General features: G+C 56.5%; 2 protein-coding genes across 4 annotated transcripts; one reads left to right on the top strand and one right to left on the bottom strand.

Moving 5' to 3' along the window:
- The first annotated feature begins 6466 nt into the window (after window positions 1-6466).
- CCDC86 (coiled-coil domain containing 86) lies at window positions 6467-14441 on the top strand. Its single transcript, XM_004264169.4, has 4 exons — window positions 6467-7318; window positions 11491-11620; window positions 13350-13424; window positions 13588-14441. The coding sequence occupies exons 1-4, from the start codon at window positions 6561-6563 to the stop codon at window positions 13705-13707; spliced, it is 1083 nt and encodes a 360-aa protein (XP_004264217.1). The 5' UTR covers window positions 6467-6560; the 3' UTR covers window positions 13708-14441.
- PTGDR2 (prostaglandin D2 receptor 2) lies at window positions 14302-19875 on the bottom strand. 3 transcript variants are annotated; one of them, XR_007478861.1, is made up of 3 exons: window positions 17665-17871; window positions 15484-17091; window positions 14302-14987 (listed from the first exon to the last, which is right to left on the bottom strand). XR_007478861.1 is itself a non-coding variant. In XM_012538815.3 (2 exons), exon 2 carries the CDS (start codon window positions 17081-17083, stop codon window positions 15863-15865), a length of 1221 nt encoding a protein of 406 aa, XP_012394269.1. In that variant the 5' UTR covers window positions 17084-17091; window positions 19779-19875; the 3' UTR covers window positions 14302-15862. The 3 variants fall into 3 exon arrangements, 2 of the variants coding, with proteins under 2 accessions (XP_012394269.1, XP_033269515.1); XM_012538815.3 differs by lacking the exon at window positions 17665-17871 and adding an exon at window positions 19779-19875 and having other exon boundaries at window positions 14302-17091; XM_033413624.2 differs by having other exon boundaries at window positions 14302-17091.
- Between the last annotated feature and the right edge of the window lie 1778 nt (window positions 19876-21653).

The raw sequence follows: 21653 nt of genomic DNA, 5'->3' as shown, positions 1-21653 counted from the left end.
TTTTTTTTTAATATTTATTTATTTGGCTGCACCGGGTCTTAGTTGTGGCTCGAGGGATCTTTGTTGCCACGTGCAGAATCTTTAGTTGCGGCATGCAGAATCTTTTAGTTGTGGCTGTGGGATCTGGTTCCCTGACAAGGGATTAAACCCGGGCCGCCTGCGTTGGGAGCATGGAGCCTTAACTGCTGGACTACCAGGGAAGTCCCACAGCCAGCTTTTAAAAATGTAATCTCCTACACCTTCTGTGTCTGATTTCCAAGAACAAAAATGTGGGGTATCTAGATCTACCCACAGTCACCTCACAGGCAGAGAACTAAAACAAGCAGAGAGTGATAATATCTGAGTGTTGTGTAATATGTTATTTTGAAGAGAAAATAAAGGAGCAGCAGAATAACCAAGTAAGCAAAGTTATAATCAAAAATTTTGATTGATAAGTCCTGCTCTGTGTGGAAGGCATACAGTTTCTTAACAACATGAAATTTCTGCCTCAGGACTTATTTTTAAAGAATCAAAAATTAGGCCTAGGCTAAAGAAAGGATTTCTTTTTTATTTAGGTCAAATGCCTAAAACACAGAGGCAGAGTGGTATAGGTGAAGGTATACCTGCTTTGGAGGCAGAGTCGTGGATTTGAATTCTCTCTCTGCCTGTCTCCAACTGCCCGTCCCTGAACACTTTCCTTCACCTCTAAAAACCAGGGCAGTAGGATTAATTTCCTCATAAGGTTGCCTGAGATTAAATGAGATAATACCTGCAAACGCCCTCCATGCTTGGTAGCCACTGTGGACAGAATCTCTATCATTTAAACTGCCAGTGGAATTGGTATATTTTTGTATTTCTCTAATCCACAGCAATAAAATGTCTTCTCATCAAATTTGCTATAATTTTTATGTCCTTAAAATTTACCAGAGACACTATGCTTTTAAATCTGTAAGCATATGAAGGGGTCTTTAGGGGGAAATGATCTGTTCCTTTCTATAACGATCCTTCGGTAGAGCAAGCCTTAGGGTGTGGGGTCCAGAAGAATGAGCCTGGCTGATCCACTGGGCTCCAGGAGCATGAGGTTTTTTTGTTTTTTTTCCCTTTGCGGTACGCAGGCCTCCTGCTGCCGTGGCCTCTTCCCCCGCGGAGCACAGGTTCCGGACGCACAGGCTCAGCGGCCATGGCTCACGGGCCCAGCCGCTCCGCGGCATGTGGAATCCTCCTGGACCGGGGCAGGAACCCGCGTCTCCTGCATCGGCAGGCGGGCTCTCAACCACTGCGCCACCAGGGGAGCCCGGAGCATGAGGTTTTGGACGCAGCGTGAGAGGTATGGAGAAGCAAGACTACTGACTGAAGGGAAACCTCAACTTACCAGCTCAGTCTGATACAGGGCTGGTTTTTGTTCACTGCTAGAGTGTGCAGAGGGGGAGAGAGAGCAGAGATTCCCTTGCCAGAGGGCCAGCAGATTCCCATCCTCAAATCAGGGGCCTCGTTGGTCTGTGCTTCAGAAAAGGGGCCTCATAATTTGCGCCTTGGTCACCAAGGCAAGGTCTCCAGGGGTTGCCATGGAGATGAGGCTGCCATATTGGATGGAGGAGACCACCCTCGCTGGAGCAGATATGGCACCGAGGAGGGGCCAGAGCTGCAGAGGAACCAGATGTTAGAGGAAATGAGAGGAGAGGGGTAAGTGAACAGCGAGGAAGGGAGGGGAAGCGAGTCACTGTGAAACTCCGCAGTTATCCTGTGTGTGTGGGTGTGTGTCAAGCTCACCTTCCATCCATAAGAACGAAGCCCCCAGCTGTCACCCACGGACACGGGGTGACAGTCCAGGGTCTGTATCTCTGCCATCGAAATCCAGCCCCATGAAAACTGAGATGTTTCACAGCCAGGGGATGGTGGCCAGATTTTGAGTTGAGAAGTCCTGAGTTCAGGCCCTGCCACTTAACATTAACGTGACTCTCAGCAAGGCACGTAACCTCTCTGTGATGCTGTTTCCTCACCTGTGAAATAGGGATGATGATTCTTGCTCAGCTTCCTTCAAAGGGTAGTTCTGAGATTCAAGTGTTTCACACAAGTGCCCCAAGACAATGTAAGTGCCATGGAGGCAGGGACCACAACTGCCCTGCCCCCTGCTCTACTCCTAGTGCCTCTCAGAGTAAATATTCAGTCAGTATTTGGTGAATGAGTAAGCGGTAGGATGATGGGGAACTCAGCCCCAGCCCCGTCCACGAAGGTGAGACAGGAAATCTCTCACTCCCTCCAGCAGGACACAGCTCCCCTAAGTGTGGTCCATGTACCAACAGCAGCATCACTGGGGAGCTTGTAGAAATGCAGAATCCCAGGCCCACCCCAGACCTACTGAATCATCATGTCTGGGGTTTGGGTCCAGAAATCTGGCTTTTAACATGTCTTCTATGTGATTCTGATGCCCACCCAAGTTTGAGAAGCATTGCTATTGGACACATTGGGGTGAGGGTGAGATGCGGCATGAGTTGCCATGCCCCGCTTCTTGGGGTATCTTCCTTCCACCTGGCACAGGTGTTTATTCCCCAGCCCACCCCTGCGCTCCCTTCCTGGGCAGCGGACCAGACTGTGGAATCTGGTGAGGGCCCGGGGGTGTGGGAGGGCAGAGGGAGGTCTTGTTGCACCGGCAGTAGCACATCCACCCCTTCCTGTTTCAGCAAAACCTGCAGATGCTGCGAGGGGATCAGGAGATAAGCTTTGCGGGTTCACGAGAGCTTTGCAAAGGGGTCCCTTCGCAATCAAGTCAGCTTCTCTGCACCCTGGCAACGCCCAGGGGTCCCAGGTGCCACTCCTGCCCGTCCTTCCCCCTGGCCCCTCCGCTGAGGTCTCTGCCCCCTCCTCTTGAGGATCTGAAACTCCTTGCGAGCTGCTGGGAATGCGCAGAAAAGATGAACCTCCAAGATAAGAAAGAGCCCATGATAAGAACAGACATGATAACCTCGCTGTTTTGCAGGTTCTCAGGAAAGCCTGATTCACGGTGCCCAGAGCAGCTGTTCACATGCCCACAGGAGGAGGGGGCAGCAAAGATTGAAGGAGGAGAACTGGGTCTCCAGAGAGGTCAAAGCAAAATGTAGCACGGCCAAATGACACATTCCGCACTTGTCTAGAAAAGCCAACAGCTCACGTCCAGGATCCCGGGATCAGCAGCTGGAACCAGACAGTGTTTCAATTGGCAGCTCATTGTTGAGAAAAGAGGGTGGGTGCCTGGCCATACTGAGAGGGACCATGGAGCAGGGAGGTGACAAATCCACTCGGCTCTCTGTGGGACAGTCAACCCTGGGTGCCTGCAGGAGCTCTGGACACCGCAGTCTGAAGGCTGTAGAGAACCAGTGTCTTCCCCAGAGACTGACCGCTGTGGGAGAGACAGCTGGAGGAGCAGATGTTCAGCCAGGATAAAAGACAATTCTGGGGAAGCTACAGGAAAACTGTCTTCGAATACTTGAGAACCCTGAGTGGAACAGACAGCAGCCTGGACCCACGTGACCCAGTGAAGGGCAGGCATGGGCAGGTCAAGTGCAGTGACGCCTCCGCCTCGTCGGGGCCTCATCGGGGCCGTGCTCTCACACCAGCCACACTCAGCGATGTCCCAGTCTCCAGATCCACCCTCCCAGACCGAGGAAGTCCTTACACATCCTCAGTCCCCGTCTCCTAGTCCTGAGCACAGTGCACGTGAGAGTGAGCGCTTGGGTTTAGAGTCAGGAAGCCCCGAGCTCCAGCCCTGATCTTGCACCTTGCACCCTCTCCTTGGGTCACCCTGTGCCAGAGCACAGCCTGTCCCAGCCTTGGATTTCCTTGTTTGTGAACCGCAGATGTTCCTCTCGGCCCGTTCACTTATACAGCAAACACTCATCCAGCATGTGCTGCAACCACCCTCCTGCACCGACGTCCCAGGGGATTAATGAGCACCCAGGGGAGGCCCGGCACTGAGCAAGTGCTCAAGGAGTGCTTCTGGTGACTGCCAGGACCCATTCCCCAGCCATCTCTGATCTTGGTGCTGAGCAGAGGATACAGGGATATAGGTGCCTGACATCTCAAACCTGATATGTCAAACCCTCAACCACAGCACCTGTGGCTGGATGGAGGCTCAGTGGCTCTGAGAAGAACACCTGATCTGTATCTTCCGTCATCTGTGGGCACACAGTTTCCTTCAGTCAGCAGATCTCAGGTTACATAAACAAGCCCGGTATTGCTGATTCAGCACACTCCGCCCCGCGCGTGCGCACACAGAGCCTCGGCAGGCCCCTGAGGCGACCTGGCACCGAGCATCTCCCAGTGCGCAGACCAAGATCGGCGTGAGGAACGGTTGAAGGAAGCCCACGGGAGGGACAGTTGCAAGGCAACTAAGCTTGTCAGCACCGGAAATGTAGTCCTTGTTCGTTGATGTAGAGCTGTGTGACTTTAGGCAAACAGCTTAGCTTTCCTGTGCCTTGGTTTTCTTACACGGATAACAGGGAGATTTACTCTTTAAGTGTTGTGGCTCTGCAGTCAGAAGCCCACATGTGGATCCCGCCTCCACCATTTCTCTGCTGTGTGACCTTTACACGTGTCCCAGCCTCTCTGTGCCTCAGTTTTCTTTATCTGTGAAATGGGAGTAATAACAACAGCACCTGCCACACAGGGTGGCTGTGAGGATTAAGTGGGTTTGTACATATAGAGCACTTGAAAGAATGCCTGGTCCAATAACTGCTTGTCCCAGTGTTTTTGGCTGGGTTCCTCCACAGCTGACTCTGAGACAAGGATTTAAATGCAAATAGTCTATTCAGAAAATGACCCCAGCAAGGGGACTTCCCTGGCGGTCCAGTGGTTAAGACTCCTCACTCCCAATGCAGGGGGCACGGGTTCCATTGCCTGGTCGGGGAACTAAGATCCCACACACCACACGGCGCCGCCAAAAAAGAAAGAAAGAAAATGAGCCCAGCAAGCACCTATAAGGGAGTGGGAAGCTGAGACAGGAACAGGGGAGAAGCCAAAAGGAGGTGCATGAATGACCAGGTTGCCTTCGTAGAAACTGGGGCTCAATCCTGCTGGGGCCTCTGGGAGACTGTAGAAGACCCACCCCCCTCAGCATCCTTTCCCCCGAGGGCAGGAGGCTGGGATGCCTGCAGTAGAAAGACAAAGAGCATATGAGAACAGAGTTCCAATAGCAACCGTCACACCAACCTTTTCTGGAAAATTCAGGAATGTCCCCTGGGCCCCTGCTCACCATTTATAATGACAATGACAAACTGAGCCTGGGTGGAAGCGATGGTTCTGGGCCAGAGATCGCTTGATGCCTCCACTGACTAGGGGTCTCCTCACCTGATCTGAAGGATGTCTGTAAAGCATCCCCTGCTCTTACATCACCTGGCAGGGACCTGAGATCACCCTCTGAAGTATTTTAAGCGGAACCAGGATACGATCCAATTGGCATTAGAGAGTGATCCCTCCAGCTGAGGACGGGTGCTCAGGAAGCCAGGAGAGCTGAGGGGACCCAGGGTAGGGCAGGGCAGTGAGGTGGTGTGCCGTCTCCACAGCCCTGGTAATGCATGCCAGGTGTGGATCTGAGTGGCAGGCCATTTAGGCATCCAGGCTGGGGCAGGGGATTTAAGGAACTGAAAATTGGGGGGTTGGAAGAGCTGGCCAAGGAGGGGTCTGAGCTGCTTCTGCAGCGGGGAGCTGCACTGCTGCGCTGGGGCACTGAGACAAAGCCTCACTGCAAGGATTTCCTTGGTCCAGGAGCAAGGGGCCCAAGGCCGCTGAGCCTGAAGATGGAGTCTCTGAGAGCGGCCAGGAAGGCAGGGACTGACACAGGATTACAGCACAAGGGTGCAACTAATTCTGACAACCTCTAAGGTTATTGAAGAAGCCTGCCATCGCCTTACCCTTGGGGAGGTGATTTCAACAGGCTAAACTCATCGGGGTGCATTTTGGATGCTGTGTGGCACCAGCCAAGGGGTGAGAGGTGTTAAGGAATCCTCAATCCACTTTTCCGTCCTCCAGGAACCTTGCCTGGGTTTTCCTCCTCCTCACCTCCTCTTGATCAGCAGTCAGGACACCCTGGGGCCCATCTGATACGCTGATACTCTCACTCCTGCTGCTGTGTCCTGTCCGCAGTGACTCAGCAGGTGGGGCTGTGCTCAGCGCTGAAACTGAGTTGGCAGTAAAGAAGTGAGTTAGCAGCAAAGTTTCCATCCAGCCTTGCCTACAGGCTCCCTGGATCTTTTTCCAATCCTCTTCTCTCCCGAAAATGGGACCCCTTCTACCTTTTTCCGCCTGCACACTCTCTTTCCCCCCCCGGGAGACGGGGCTCGCAGGCAAGGTGAATACGGATCTCGAGCAGGGACTCATTCTTCAATCACAGGTAAATGAGCCAAAGCTCTTTGCGCATGCGCCTAGTAAACCCAACGCCCGCGCTCCCCGGACTCCTCCCTGAGCCTCTTCGCCCATCACCAACATGGCCTCCGAGGCAACAGCCCCTCCTGCCCGGCGCAGACGTAGCGGGGTTATAACGTCATAGGACGGCGCCGGTAGTCCCAGAGACTGCACGTGGGCTCGCGTTTAGAAACTCTGCCCGGGCCATGGATACGCCGCTGAGGCGCAGCCGGCGGCTGGAAGGACTAAAGCCTGAATCCCCCGAGAGCCCCACCTCAGTTCTGCGGGCGAGACGGGCCCTTGTGGAGTTCGAGTCGAACCCAGAAGAAAGGAGGGAGCCCGGGTCTCCTCGGAGTGTGCGGCCACCTGGCCTGGAGTCTCCCAGACATCAGCCGGAGACAAGCCCTGAATCACCCAGTTTACGGGAGGGGGCAGGCTTGGGGTCCCCCCGAGAGCAGCCAGAGCCGGGCCCAGGGTCGCCCCAGCGTCAGCGAGACCCAGGCCTGGAGTCGCCCCAAAGACAGCCGGAATCGAGTCCTGAATTCTCCCGACTTCAGCCACAGCCAAGTGGGGAGTCACCAAAGTTTTCCCAGGACCGAGAAGAAGCGGATTCGGAGTCGCCCAAGAGTAAGGAGGAGCCGACCCCGGGGTCCCCCCGACATCAGTTGCAGCCGAGCCCAGGGTCACTAGAGCCTTACCCCGGTCAGCAAGCGCCGGGTCCCGAGCCCTCTCAGCCCCTGCAGGAGCTGACACCCCAGTCGCCCGGCTCCCCACGGGATCAGCGTGAGCCGAGCAAGCCACCGCCGCCCGGGCAGCCGGAGAGAGACGGCCTCGGGCCAAAGAAGCGAGAAGGTTCTTCAGCCCAGGCCGCAGCGTCCAAGAAACCGAAGAAGGAGGAGATTCCTAAGATCCCGAAGGGGAAGCCCAAGTCTGGGCGGGTGTGGAAGGACCGCTCAAAGAAGAGGTGAGGTGGGGGACAGCTGGGCAGGGGTGGGGTTCTGTGTGGTGCTGGAGCCGGGGTGCAGCCAGGAGATAGCCCGTAGGTTGGAGAGATCTCACATCACTGGGGGAGTCACACAAAGAGGTAATTATAACCAGAATGTGGTGAAATGCACTGGGATCTCAGGGAGGGGTGCCCTTAAAGGACCCCTGGATAGCACCTCATGTGTGTGTTCATTCAACACGCATTTATCCTTGTCTCTGCCCTCTCTGGGAAGGGGGCAGAAGCAAGTAAACCAGCAGTGAGGTCTTCATCCACCATTATCTGTTACAGTTGTTTGCCTTTTTGATAAAAGGCACTACCAGGCGCTAAGTATACAGGACGCTGCTAAGCACTGTGGTGCGGATTGGCCAGGGGAAGGGCCTTTCAAGCGGGGAGCAGCCTGCCTCTTGGCATTTAATCAGCCCATCAGCTCAGTGAAGCAGCAGGCACTATGATTATCCTCATTTCACATATGAGGGCACTGAGGCTCAGGGCGGCTAAATGTGTGGTGAGGCAGGACCTGAACACAGATCTGATTCCAGAGTCTGCGTGAAAGCCCTTTACCCGTGCTCTGTAGAACCGCCTTGCATTGAATTGCAACCTCTTTTTTTTTTTAACTTTTATTTTATATTGGAGCATGGTTGATTAACAATGTTGTGTTAGTTTCAGGTGCAAAGTGATTCAGTTATACATATACATGTATCTGTTCTTTTTCAAATTCTTTTCCCATTTAGGTTGTTACATACTATTGAGCAGAGTTCCCTGTGCTCTACAGTAGGTCCTTGTTGGTTATCTGTTTTAAATACAGCAGTGTGTACGTGTCCATCCCAAACTCCCTAACTATCCCTTCTAAAGGGTAGGCGTGAGGTCTTGTCTTTCTGTGCCGCGGGCAGTAAGTGCTCAATTAAATGCTTGTTGAGTGAAGGAACAAAGAGGCGCAACTGAAGAAGGAAATGTTTAGGCTGCCAGGAAGGAGAGGTGGGGTCCAGTTCGTGTTTTAGCTACTGGGAACCACTGGGCAGACAGGAATTCGTGGCTGTGAGGGCCCATAGGGGAAGGCAGTGATTTTTACGGAAGAAGCGGACACTTACTAAGGGATGACTGTGCTTTGTGCTAGGCCTTTTGCAGATGTCATTTTGCTGACCCCCTAAACCCCGAGGCGGTGGGCATTATGCCCCTCCCCCAAGCCCCTCCCCCCTTAAACAGAGAAGAAACTGAAACTGAGGGAGTGATTTCCTACAAGTCACCAATCAGAGACTTTGAAGATGGAGCGACTGTTGGACTTGGAGAAGTGGGTGGTGGTGCTGTCCCTCCACCTCGGTCCCAGCAGGTCCCAGAGAATGGTGGGGCCACTGATGGCCATGTGGGACCAGATGAAGAGGTTGGTTCCGGTGGGGAGAGGATGGTGAGCAAGTAGAGTATGGGAGCCTGGAGTCCTGGTACTCGGGAGGTGGACGGCGGGGAGAGGAGCTCACTGAGCGTGAGGAGGCTGCTCCGACACACAGGCCAGGAGAAGAGAGGGTCAGCAGAGGATACCAAGAAGCAAGAGAAAGGGCGTTTTGTCCCAGCTTCCTGCCCGAGCTGAAATGCTTCCCAGCTTCCTGGTGTTTGCTTGGAGCTGCGCTCCAGACGTCTTCCTCTCCCCTGCCATCTCTGCCATCACTAAGAGTCTCCCACACTGACCTCCCCTCTGTGTGCCCCCTGTAGGTGATGCTCCCTCCCAGCTCAGGGCCTTTGCACATGCTGTTCCTTCTGTTGAAAGGCTCCTCCCCTGGCCATTCCCTGCTCGTCTTCCAGGGCTCCACTTAAACATGCACCCCCTGGGAAAAGCCCTCTTTGTGCAACCCAACCAGGGTTAAGTCCTCAAGCTATGTGTTGTCATTGTACCTTGTATCTTTTGTAACACACCCATTTGCACAAATGCTTGTTTACTTGTGTGATTCTTGTCAGCTGCCAGCTTCCCCTCTAGACCAGAGGCTCCAGGAGAGTGAGGATTTACCTACAATGGCTAGATTCTCCCCAGAGCCCAGCACATGGTAGGCACTGAGTCAAACAAGTAGATGAATGAGAACAGAAGGTAGTTCATTCGTTCAACCAGTTTATATTTCATTGAGCTAGGATCTGGGGGTAAACATGGCTATAAACAAAACATTCTAGTTGTGAGAAATGGGTAACCAACACGTAATATATACATATATCAGTAATTAGGGCAATACAGGAAAATAACAAAGCAAGAGGTGCAGGGCGTTGCCGCAGTGATTACAGATGGCTTCACTGCCACAGGGATGTGAGCAGAGGCCTGAATGAACATACTGGGAAAGAGTACCCAGGCAAGGGGAACAGAAAGTCCAGAGGCCTCGTCACTGGGCACAAGGGGAGCGGTAGGAGGTGAGTGAGGTCAGAGTGGTCACAGGGCCAGGTCACGTGGGCCCACGTGGGCCCTTGCAGGGACCTGAGTGAGCGTGAGAGCCATGGGAGGTGTTGAGCAAAAGAGTGATGCGATCTGACCTCTGCAAGGACCGGTCTGGCCTGTGGAGAACAGACCTTTAGAAGGGCAGAGGGGAGACCAGGGAGACCAGTAAGGAAGCTGCTGCAGTAGAATTAAAGCACCTTCAGAAGCGGCACCAGGCCTGTGGATAAGGGCCAGAGGGGCTGTTGAATGGATGTTTGGGACCTTTGAGGAAGCAGCTTCAGCAGTTGGTGAGTGAGGCCCGAGAAGGCAGGGGCAGCACCTGCTGCACGAGGTGCCCCAGCAAAGGGGGGATGCGGGGGGAGGGAGCCGAGGCTGGGAAGCACACGCCCACCCACCCACGCCGCCCCACCCCCCATGCCCAGGCCTAATGCCACCTTCTGCCCAGTGTTCCCTGGGTGCACCGTCTCCCTTCTCTGAAGGGTGGATTCACTGAGCACCTACTATATGCAGAGCACTGTGCTGAGCGCTTCTCGGGCCGTGAGCCATTAATCCTCCCACCACCCTTTGTGATGGGAACGGTTCTTGTCTCCAGGTAAGGGGAGGGGGAGAAGAAGCAGTGGGGTGTGTGCTGGGGGCAGGCAGGCAGAACTGGGGAGCGGGGGCGGGGGGTAGGCAGAACCAGACTGAGGACGGACAGGCGTGGGGTCAGGGTCCAGGCTGTATGTGCAGACTCCTGTGGAGCAAGAAAGGGGAAAGATGAACCAGAAGAGCCGTATTGACCTTCCCCAGGGGCGGGAGTGGGCTCGGCCTGGTGCCCACTGCAGCCCACTGCTGTGACCGCTTGGGGCATGGTAGAGTGGACGTGGGTAAACAGGAGCTCTTTTGAAAGTCAAGAAATTATCGAGGGAGGCGGAAAGGCCACTACGAAAGGAAGTGCTGAGGGGGAAAGAAGGCCCGTGGGACACCCGAACAGGCTTCAAATCGTTCAAGGAGAAAGCTTCCGGAAAAGGGGCGGCACGGCTGCATGAACCCCCAAGCCCTCATCACCCGTCTCAGCAGCCCTCAGCCTTTTCCTGGTCTAGTGCCCTCTTGCTCCTTGACGTCTTTCCATCTTCCCGGAATGTTTTACAGCACGTCCTAGATTTATCATCCACCCCTAGGTCCTGGCGGTGGGCGTTCTTACAGAGGTAACCTCGCTTCTGTGACCGTGTCACTATCACTCTTTAGAAAATCAAGACTTCCCTGTTGTTCCCTAGCACCCACTCCATTTTCACATTTCCCCTGCTGGGACAGAGGTTCTGAATCACTGCAGGGGACCGTGACCATCTGCGCGGTTCTGAGATGAAATGGGCGCCCCAGTGGGGAGTGAGCCCCCTCTCCAGAGGCGTCCATGCCCAGCCCTCTGCGCTCGGCCGGAGCAGCGGAGCTTGGCGGTGGAGGCCGTGCAGCCCGGACTCTGGTCACAGACCGCTGCTCAGGAGCAAGGCGACCTTGGGCAATTACTTAACCTCTCTGAGTCTTTGCTCCTCTATAAACTGGAGGGAACAGGAGTTCCCACCTCAGGTAAGTAACCAGGGCTTAAGAAATGGCAGTGGGCGTGATCAGGACCCTTTCCTGCTCCAAGTTTCTACAGACCCGGAGGGTCGACTGCCGGGCAAGCAGGCAGGTAGGGAAGGAGGCCCAGAGGGAGGGCACCGGGGCATCCCGCGGACTCCAAGAGCACCCAGTCTCCCCCATTCAGGTTCTCCCAGATGGTTCAGGACAAGCCCCTGCGCACATCCTGGCAGCAGAAGATGAAGGACCGGCAGGAGAGAAAGCAGGCCAAGGACTTCGCCCGGCACCTGCAGGAGGAGAAGGAGCGGCGCCGGCAGGTGAGGGGTCGGCCAGGCCGGGGTGGGAGGGGCTTGGTCAAGAGCCGTTCTCCAGGGCTTCCCTGGTGGCGCAGTGGTTGAGAGTCCGCCTGCCGATGCCCGGGTCCCAGAGGATCCCACATGCTGCGGAGTGGCTGGGCCTGTGAGCCATGGCCGCTGAGCCTGCACGTCGGGAGCCTGTGCTCCGCAACGGGAGAGGCCGCAACAGTGAGAGGCCCACGTATTGCAAAAAAAAAAGCCGTTCTCCATCCTTGGGGCCCCGGGGAAGGGTGGGAAGGGCATACAGATTGGAGGCCTCATCCGGGTGTTGCTGGCATTCCCTAAGACACAGCTGCTACACATCAGCGGAGTGGACGGCCTGCGCGTTCCTCCAGCTCTCCCTCATGCTTGTCCCAGGGACACAGGTGCCCTGTTAGAGGTTCACGCCCAACCTCTCTAGCCTCCAGGAAGCCCCAGCAGGCAGACAGGGAGGTGGCAGTGGAGATCCACCAGGAGCGGACTTCTCAGTGGGACGTCACTCGCCTTGTGGTCCCCAGGCCACCGGAGGAGTCAGACACCTTGCCCCCAGCCTGCAGTCCCTGCCTGGCCATGGGGGGGGCGGTCAGCCACTTGGTCATCTGTCCCCTGCTTTGAGTTGCCCCAGCTCAGCCTATGGCCGAGGCCCTGCAGACTGTGTGGCCTCCGCCTCATGCCGAGGCCTTATCTAGCTTCCTGTGTGGCCGTGGCTCCCTCTTGGGAAAGAGAGAACCTTCTTGTCACCGTCCCCTTTAGAGGTGCCCCTGCCCAGCCCCCAGTCCAGACCTTCCCCTGCACCTCCGGGAGCTCAAGTGTCACTTCTCCTTTCTCCCTCCGGGCCCAAGCCACCCCTACCCTGTGTTGCCAAAGACGAGGGAGGCCCCTGGCCATGCACAGCCTTGGGGCCACCGTCCCTGCCCTGCCCCCCCAGGGACAGCAGTCAGCACAGCCATTCCCAAGGAAGACTCCGCCTACATGCATCTTCTAAGTGTTCCCAGTGGGCCAGTACTATTCCAAGCCCTGTATGTGTGTTCATTCGTTTAGTCCTCAAAAGAATCTTCTGTAATTATCGTCACTTTAAAGATGGGAGGTTGAGGCACAGAGCTTAAACCACTTGGCCAAGGTCACACATTTAGGAAGTAGCAGAGTCAGGATTCAAACCAGGACCAGATGCGCCGGAGCCTCTTCTCTGCAGCCTCCGCCCTTCCCAGCCCTGCGCCAGGGTGAACCTAGGAGGCCAGCCCTCACCCCAGCCCTTGCATGCTAGGGGCTCGTGGGCTTCAGGGGGAGAGGGGAGACTCTGAGAGGACGGGAATGAGGGAAAGGGCCAGCAACCCCTTCTCCCCGGGCAGTTGATGAGGGGCGTGGTAAGAGGAACCACTGTCTACATGGGCCTGAGTTTCCAGGTGGGATGCGACCTGTGTCTTACCCCGCCCCTCCCCCTCCAACCCCAGTGTCCTCAGCCGCCTGACCAGGTGCCCCCCTTCTCAGGTGAAGTCAGGAACTTCCGACCAGAGTGGGCCTCTGGGTGCTGGTCCCAGGGGCACAGGGATGGCTCCTTGCTGCCTCTCCACCCCCCAGCACCAGGAACAACCCGGAGCCGGGATAAGTGGGCCTTTTGCCCTCCTCCCTGGGAATTCTGTCAGCTCTCACTGCCTGGGAGACCAGGGCCACCTCGGCTCCCAGACCCAATCCCCTTCCCCTGTGTGTCCAGGAGAAGAAGCAGCGCCGCGCCGAGAACCTGAAACGCCGCCTGGAGAACGAGCGGAAGGCGGAGATCGTCCAAGTGGTGAGCGTTGCCCTGCTTGCGGGACGGGACGCGGCCAGCCTGAATGTCGTGTTCCAGACACCCCGGCACCCCTGCTTCACGGCCCCCGCAGTGGCCTCCCTTTCCCCGGGGAGCAGGGTGGAGACTCCAGCCATAATAACGCCCTCCCTTCAACCTCCCCCAGATCCGAAACCCCGCCAAGCTCAGGCGAGCGAAGAAGCAGCAGCTGCGCTCCATTGAGAAGCGCGACACGCTGGCCCAGCTGCAGGAGCAGCCGCCACGGCGGCCGGCAGCCAAGGTCTGAGCTCAGCGTGGCCGGGGCCTCCTGTGGCCTAGCACCGTGTCACACATGGCGGCCACGCGCCTCCGCTGACCCAGCACTCCAGCTCCATGGCTCCACCCGAGACGGGGCTCCGAGCCTTCAAAAGGGCTCCCAGGCAGGGCTTTGTGGCACAGAGACCCAGAGGTAGCCTGGGACCTGGCAGAGACTGGAGGAGGGAGGAGGGTCAGCTCGCTCCTCCGCCCCTCCCCTCCCCCTTCCCCCCTCCTCTCCAAGTGCCTTCAAACCACGAAGAGTAATTTCTGGTTCCTCAGGGAGCTGGTGACTGGCGGGTGACTCCCCAAAATATGTATGTTCTGTCTCAGAGTCCTGGGTCTAACCCAGGCCAGGAGGCCGGAAGTCAGGAATCCACCTCCCCCTGACACACCTCCCCAAAGGCTGCTCTGGCTCCCTCTGCACCCCACTGACCCTGCCACCCAGCAGACTGAATCCAGCTCCGCCCCACTTTTCAACACTTAAGGTTAAAATGGGGAGGTTGCAGGGGGCAGGGTCTCTCTAGCTCCCCCTTTCCTGTACCAGACTCTGCAGAAGCCCCAGAGATCTGATTAACTCATGCCATCTAGTCTACAGCAGAAATATTTATTGAAGCCCTGCTGTGTACAGGCACAATTCTAGGTGCCAGGGAATAGAGACAAAAGTCCCTGCCCTCAAGGATCTTTCATGCTGGTGGAGAAAACATAATAAACAAGTAAAATGTACTGTGTGTCAGTTGGCGCCGAGTGCTCGGTGAAGCAGGGGAGCAGGTGGGAGGGAGCGCGGGCGAGGTCGAGACGGGATGTCCGCTCAGCCAGCTGTCTGTCGACCGCTCCGTTTGCCAAGCGCTTGCTGTGGGCCGGGCCCCGCCTGGCACTGAGAGTAAACGCTGGGAGCCCAGCTGCGAGTGGTGGCACAGGGAACACTGGACCAAGATCCCAGGAGAGTTTCTCCCCTGGCTCGTCCACTGACGTTCCATCCACCAAACGCGTACCGCACCAACTCTGCACCAGGCCCCGGGGTGCTGAGCTAAACAGACATGGTAGAGTGGAGATGCTACGGTAAGTTACCCCTCACGCCTACAAATTGGGGGTCAGTGCTGCAGCCCTGTGCGGTCGGGAGGGAGGTGGGTGCTGCACAGATCTAGGGATTCCCAGCATTGCTCAGAGGGCGTCCCAGGGAACTGTAGGCTGGCACATGTGTCAGATGAGCGAGGAAATACCACCGGCTGTGGTCACGGAGGTTGCGGGGCTCATCCAGACACTAAAGACCTTCAATAAGGATGTCCGTTGCACTTTGATTAGCACAGGTTTCTGAAACTTTTGACCATAGCACCCCTTGCTTTTTCCACTTCGGGCAACGCTGGGTCGGACAGGTAGAGATGGGGGCTCCCATGCAGCTGCTATCTGAAGGACCTTAGGTATGTGGGGGGTGCCCTTTCACGTACTAATAGTAATTGAACAGGTAATGCCTAATGGCTGGTATGCAGTCCCTGCACCTTGGGCAGGTTACCTAACCTCCCTGCACCTCAGTTTGCACATGGTAAAAAGTGGGGCTAATAGAACCTGCCCCTGGAGATTGTGGGATAAAGCGTGTAGTTAAGTAAAGCGCAACTAAATGACCAAAGCGAGAAGGTTAGACTGGAAGTGCTTCCCAAACTTTTCCCCTCTCGCTTTCTACTCCAAAACTACATCACTGGTTTAATGTAAAAATCCACCCCATCCATCATCTGCTAAAAACAGCTTCAGGGAGATGCGTCCTGTGTACCTTGGGCCGTCCACTACCCTAGTTTGAGATGTCAGCGTTTTAACCTCGCATTACTCAGAGTGTGGTCCCATCGCCTCCTGGGAGCTTGTTAGAAATGCAGATCGTCCGCACACCCACCCGGCGGCCCGTTCAAGCAGACAGGATCCCTGGGTGACTCCCGCATAAGAAAGTTTGAGAAGCACGGCTTTAGCTCACTTCGTTTCTGAAAAGGATACACTGAGTCACGTGGGGCGCTTTAACATGCAGATTCCTTAGCCTCCGACTAAATGTCCGGGCCCTGGGGAAGCTGCTGCGCGCGATCGCTCCCTGCTCTTGCTTCCCGGGGGCGGGGGGGTGGGGGGAGAATGGTCCGAGCCTGGCGATCCCCGGCCCGTGCCTCCTACGCCGAGGTGGTGCGCAGCGCCCGGTTCAGGGGGCCCCGCTCGTCCTGGGATTGGGCCCGGTCCCTCTGCGGGGGCGCCGCGCGGCTACCCCGCAGCCAGCCGAGCAGGCCTGCGGCTCCGAGCGGGGACAGGCCGCGGCCGCGCAGCGAGAAGGAGGAGGCCGAGGTGTTGGTGGAGGAGGTGCGGCGGCGGCGGCGGCTGCTGCCGCCCCCGCCGCCCAGCTCGCTGTCGTCCACCAGCACGCTCTCCAGCACGCTCCGCAGTGAGCGCCGCAGCTTGCGCAGCACGTCGGGGCAGGTGAACACGTAGAGCAGCGGGTTGACCACGCTGTTGACGAAGGCCAGGCTGCTGACGAACGGCAGGCCGCGCCACACGAGCGGCCGCAGTGCCGGGTCCGCGTGCGCCCGCGCCTCCAGCACGCTGAACACGTGGTAGGGCCCCCAGCAGAGCGCAAAGGCCGCCACCACGGCCGCCACCAGGCGCACGAAGCGGCCGGGCCGCCGGCGGCCGCGGTGGCGCAAATGCGCGCTCACGGCCACGTGGCTCGAGGCGATGATGGCCAGCGGCACAGCGAAGGCCAGCAGGAACTTGCTGACGGCCAGGGCCACCTGGCGCGAGTTGCACGTGGCATCGCGGTCGGGCCCGGGATTCAGGAGCAGCACGTTGTAGTAGCACATGATGCGCCCGTCCACCCGCGGGATGGTGTCCCGGAAGATGAAGTAGGGCACGGTGTTGAGCACGGCCAGGGCCCAGAGCGCCAGGCATACCCTGTGAGCCGCGGCCACCGTGCGGTGGTTCTGCGCCCACACGGGCCGCAGCACCTGCAGGCAGCGGTCCAGACTGATGGCGCTGAGCAGGAAGCCGCTGGCGAACATGTTGAGGAAGAAGATGGAGGAGTGCAGCTTGCAGAAGGTGGTGCCCAGCTCCCAGGAGTGGCCCACGGCCAGGAAGTAGGTGAAGAAAGGCAGGGAGGCAGTGGCCAGCAGGTCGGACAGTGCCAGGTGCAGCACCCAGGTGGTGACCACGGTCTGGCGCATGCAGCAGCCCACCACGAAGAGGATGAGCCCGTTCTCCACGAGGCCCAGCAGCGAGGCCAGCCCGTGCAGCAGCACCGACGCGTGGTCCATGTAGCGGATGCTGGAGTTGCTGTGGCTTTGGAGGCGACTCATCTGCTCCAGGAGGGGACAGAGGGGCTTCATCGTGACGTTGGCCGACATCGTGGGCTCTGCGGCGGAGAGAAAGAGGCACTGCGGTGAGCAATGCCAGGAAACGGGCAACCCTGGCCAGGAGATGGGACTCTGACCCATGACAGTTATAGGTGAGGCCCCTGGGGATCAATGAAGTTGAGCAAGGGCAGTAAGGTGGGGGATGACATCCCAGCCCCACCACCTGCTCACTGTGCAACCTTGGGCAATACACTTAACCTTTCTGAGCCTGTTTGCTCCTCCGTAACATGGATGGCTGTCATACAGGGTCTAGGTCATAGGGTTGTTGGTTGTTGAATTAAATGAATGAATAATATATATAAGCATTTCAAGCAAGAGTAATCGTGCAGGAAGCACTGCATCAATGGCGCTGTGATTATCATTAAGCAGATGGCCTCAGATCACTTGGAGAAATAGGAACCAAGGTCAGGCCACGAAGGGCTCCTTTTCCCAATCCCCAGAGCACTGGGATGTGAGCGAGGCCCCCCTGAAGGGCAGGAGGATTCAGCTGGGCTGGAGGATGGGAATGGAAGGCGGAGTCCGTGCATTTAAGGGATGACCCACCCACGCACCCACCCATGGCACCCCCGGACCTTGCCTCTCTGCAGATCGTCCTGTGGCCCTTCGCTCCCAGAGTGGTGGCTGGTTGCATGTGTTGACTGCAAGCAGTGGAGCCAGCCCCTCCTTTGGTAGTTTAAGAGGAAATAAGATAAGAGCGGGGAGAGAGCTGGGCAGAAGGAACTACCAGATTTGGGCTCCGGAGGCCCAGTAGGGCCAAAAGACCTCTCCCCTGCTCAGGGGCAGCCACAGGAAACCCAGCCCTGTTCATACTCATTCAACAGCTATTTATTGAGCGACTACTCAGCTAAGCGCTGGAGAAGCCAGCCCCTGGCCAGATGTGCAGACCCACAGCCTCATCAAGAACCTGAGGCTGGAACTTGCCTGGTGGCGCAGTGGTTAAGAATCCGCCTGCCAATGCGGGGGACACGAGTTCGAGCCCTGGTCTGGGAAGATCCCACACTCCGCAGAGCAACTAAACCCATGCGCCACAGCTACTGAGCCTGCGCACCACAACTACTGAAGCCCGCGCACCTAGAGACTGTGCTCCGCAACAATAGAAGCCACCGCAATGTGAAGCCCGCGCACCACAACGAAGAGGAGCCCCGGCTCGCCGCAACTAGAGAAAGCCCGCACGCAGCAACGAAGACCCAACGCAGCCCAAAATACATAAATAAATTTATTTTTTAAAAAAATAATAAATAACCTGAGACCATCTGATGTGGAGCCAGTGGAGATCAGTGAGGGCAGAGGAGGTCAGGGTGGGAGGCTGCCTGCAGGAGGTGGGGACCGACAGATAGCAGGGGGTGGGAACTCGGATTGTCCTGGGCCCCCCATGACATGCCAGGGACTGTGGTAGATCCTTTACGTAGGTACTCTCTTGCTACAGCTCTAGAAGAAAACTGCTGGTACTTCTCTCCATCCCGTTTTGCAGATGAGGAAACTGAAACTCAAGTGTTTAAATCACTTACCCAAAGCTTCCCAAACAACACAGGCATGTGGAGGAAGGACAGTTTAGCACTCAGCCTGTTCTCTTTCCTCTACCTCTGCTCTAAGCACGAGATGACGGAGAAAGAAGAGAAGGAAAGTGGGGTGGGGTGGGGGAGGTGTTCTTAAGTATTCGTCTTTCCACGGGAGGAACTGTTGGCCAGGATGAGAAAATCCACACCCTTCTCCAGGGACCGCGGTCCTTCGTAGGGTGAGGGTGCCGGATATCAAACTAGAATTTCCTTGACAGGTGAGCTGCTTGGAGCTGGGGACATGCAGGTGGGGGGAGGGGAGCTGTTGTCCCCGTGCTCCCTGAAAATGCTCGTATTTCCCAAGCTCTAGGGTCTGCAGAGCGATTACATTCACAATGACCCTGTGAGACCGCATTTTTTAGAAGAGGAAACAAAGGTTCAGAGAAGCACAGCAACTTGCCCAGGGTCCCTCAGCTGCAGTGGAAGGGAGAGAACCCCACTCCCAGCAAACACACACAGGAGCCATCCCCTCTCTGTGCTGAAACATTCCCTTTAGCCCCATCTAAGTCCCATGGGGATGCTCAGACTGTGCCCTGGGGACTGAGTATGCTGCCCGCATACCCAGCTGGGAGGTAAGCTACTTCCCCTTGCCGGCCCCCACTTGGCCGTCTGTGCCCAGAGCCACAGTGTCACCTCCCCGGCTGAGTGAGGTGTCCTCATTCACAAAGCACCCAGTATGGGCTTCCTGGCTGACAGAGTCCGGCCTCCAGCCTCCCCGTGTTCTCAGGGAGCCCAGCAGCGAAGGTCCTGCTTTGACAGAGGGCTGGGGTCAGAGAATACCAGCTTTTGGTGTCAGAGACCTGGCTTCGAATCCCAGCTCCTCGGCTTCCTGGCTGGGTGCACCTGGGTCGTTTACCTGAAGGCTGCTCGTGTAACCCTCCCCCCAGACCGCTCCTGAGTCTGGAAAGAGAAGCTTTAATGGTTGACCACTGCACCTGGCATCTAGTTACTCCCTAGGAAAATGTAGTCCTTTCCTCCTCAGAGCAGCAAGTCCCCTGCAGTCTTTGGTAAACCCAACCCTCTGCCATCCTAGCTGGTAACAGCCCTCTCCTTTGATAAAACTGTGCCTTCTCTTCCGGGTCCAGAGAGGGCACTGAGGCTGCCCAGCCCTGGGGCCACCGTCTCCTTACCTGGGCACAGAGGGAGCACAGGATTCCAGCCCCAGAGGCAGTCAGCTTCTGCAGGCAGCGGGCAGGCAGAGGCAGGGGAGGGAGGCTGAGGGAGGAAATAGATGTCAGCCCCAGAGTGTGTGTGTGTGTGTATTTAGGGGTGGGGTGGGGGGAGGCGGGGACAGCTAGAGAGTGAGTTGTCACACTGGTGTTCAAGTAACATCCATCTCCATTGATGCGGACTGGATGTAACTGCCGGCAGCCCAGCTCATCCTACCTCCCTTTACGAAGGAGAGTTTGCAAAAGCCCAAGGTCAAGTACGAGTGCACATGGGGACATAGGTGTGAGCCAGAAAGTGTGAGCCCTAGTGTGCATGGGGGGTGCTTTTGAGAGCGACAGGTGTGTAGGAGAAGTGAGGAGGAGGGCGTCCTGTCCGTCTGTCCACTGTCCTGGACTGCCCACCCCTGACCCCATCACCCTCAGGAAAGAAACTGGTGCGGCTCCTCCCATGTGCCCGGGCAGCCATGCTGTCCGCATGCCCAGCTGGGAGGTAAGCCACTTCCCCTTGCCAGGCCCCACTTGGCCATCTGTGACCAGAGCGACAGTGTCACCTCCCAGGCTGAGTGAGGTGTCCTCATTCACAAAGCATCCAGCACACAGTAGGTACTCATAAAAATCAGGTTTCTTCCCTCTTGGGGAAAAATGGGTATAGGCTGCAGGGCAAAGGCAATACAGCTTTTATTTTAAATGGGCTGCGAATTCCCTGGAAGTCCAGTGGTTAGAGCTCTGCAATCTCACTGCCAAGGGCCCAGGTTTGATCCCTGGTCAGAGAACTAAAAATCCCACAAGCCATGTGGTGCAGCCAATAATAATAATAATAAAATGGGCTGGGCTCGGAGCCCATGGATGAGATGATTGAACTGTACACATTTGCATTGACCTGTTCCCTAAGTCTTCACTCCTGTTCGCTGACCAAGATTCCTGGGACCTTTCCTCCAACCTCAGCATCCCAGCCACCAGGATACTCAAAACATGTTAAGAACTCAGTACCCCCAGATCAGGGCCAGGGCACCCCCATAGGATTGACTCCACAAAACTCTTCCATTTTGGTACAGACTTAATACAGGGCCTGGCACTGGATACATTTGCTGACAGACTGCAATCCTGAGTGAAGAATGTGACGGGGAAACTATTGCTCGTGGTCATCCAAGACGGAGGATCAGTAAGAGCCTTGATTAAACAAATCAGTAGCACTAGGGCAACATCCCCTTTCCTCTTAGTGACAGAGGGTCTCCGTCTTCTGAAGACAAGTGCCTACAGCCCTCCCTAGGTAGATGCTTCCGTTCCACTCGGGGGAAAGTACCTTCATCCCCATCCACCCCCCTCCACACCCAACCTGCTGAGCCATAGACATCCTCTAAGGCCATGCAGGCAGCGGAGTGTGGCAGGTGACCTTGGGCAAGTAACTTCACAGCAATAAAATATGAATTTTTTTAAAGGTGCTCCTTCTGCACGGTCCCTGCCCCAAAGTGGTGCACAGACTGCTCTTTGGGCTTAGAAAGAATCCCCGCTTGGGAATTCCCTGGCGGTCCAGTGGTTAAGACTCCATGTTCCCAACGCAGGGGGCATGGGTTTGATCCCTGGTGGGGGAACAAAGATCCCGCATGCCACGTGGTGAGGCCAAAAAAAAAACAACAAAAAGAATCCCTCCTTTCCTCCTATAACATATCTTAGCTCTAGGGCATCAGGCTTGGGGTGGGGTCCAGCCCTCCTCCTGGCTCTCAGCCCTCCCTCACCCCCTCCACCAGGTACCCTTGAGCAGTGAACACTCTGCACAAGCCCTGATGGCAGCCCTGCTCATCTGCAACGCTCACTCCTCTGCCCCTTCCCCCAACC

Source organism: Orcinus orca, chromosome 8, assembly GCF_937001465.1.
Source record: "Orcinus orca chromosome 8, mOrcOrc1.1, whole genome shotgun sequence".
Classification (NCBI taxonomy): Eukaryota; Metazoa; Chordata; class Mammalia; order Artiodactyla; family Delphinidae; genus Orcinus; species Orcinus orca.
Note: the sequence above shows the minus strand (reverse complement) of the source record. Positions and strands in the feature narration are given on the sequence as shown.

Excerpts from the sequence above, each read along its gene's own strand:
- PTGDR2 (XM_012538815.3), bottom strand. The coding sequence starts at position 17,083 with ATGTCGGCCAACGTCACGATGAAGCCCCTCTGTCCCCTCCTGGAGCAG.
- CCDC86 (XM_004264169.4), top strand. The coding sequence starts at position 6,561 with ATGGATACGCCGCTGAGGCGCAGCCGGCGGCTGGAAGGACTAAAGCCT. Across the intron at positions 7,319-11,490 it reads AAGGACCGCTCAAAGAAGAG|GTTCTCCCAGATGGTTCAGG; the intron begins GTGAGGTGGGGG and ends TCCCCCATTCAG. Across the intron at positions 13,425-13,587 it reads AGGCGGAGATCGTCCAAGTG|ATCCGAAACCCCGCCAAGCT; the intron begins GTGAGCGTTGCC and ends AACCTCCCCCAG.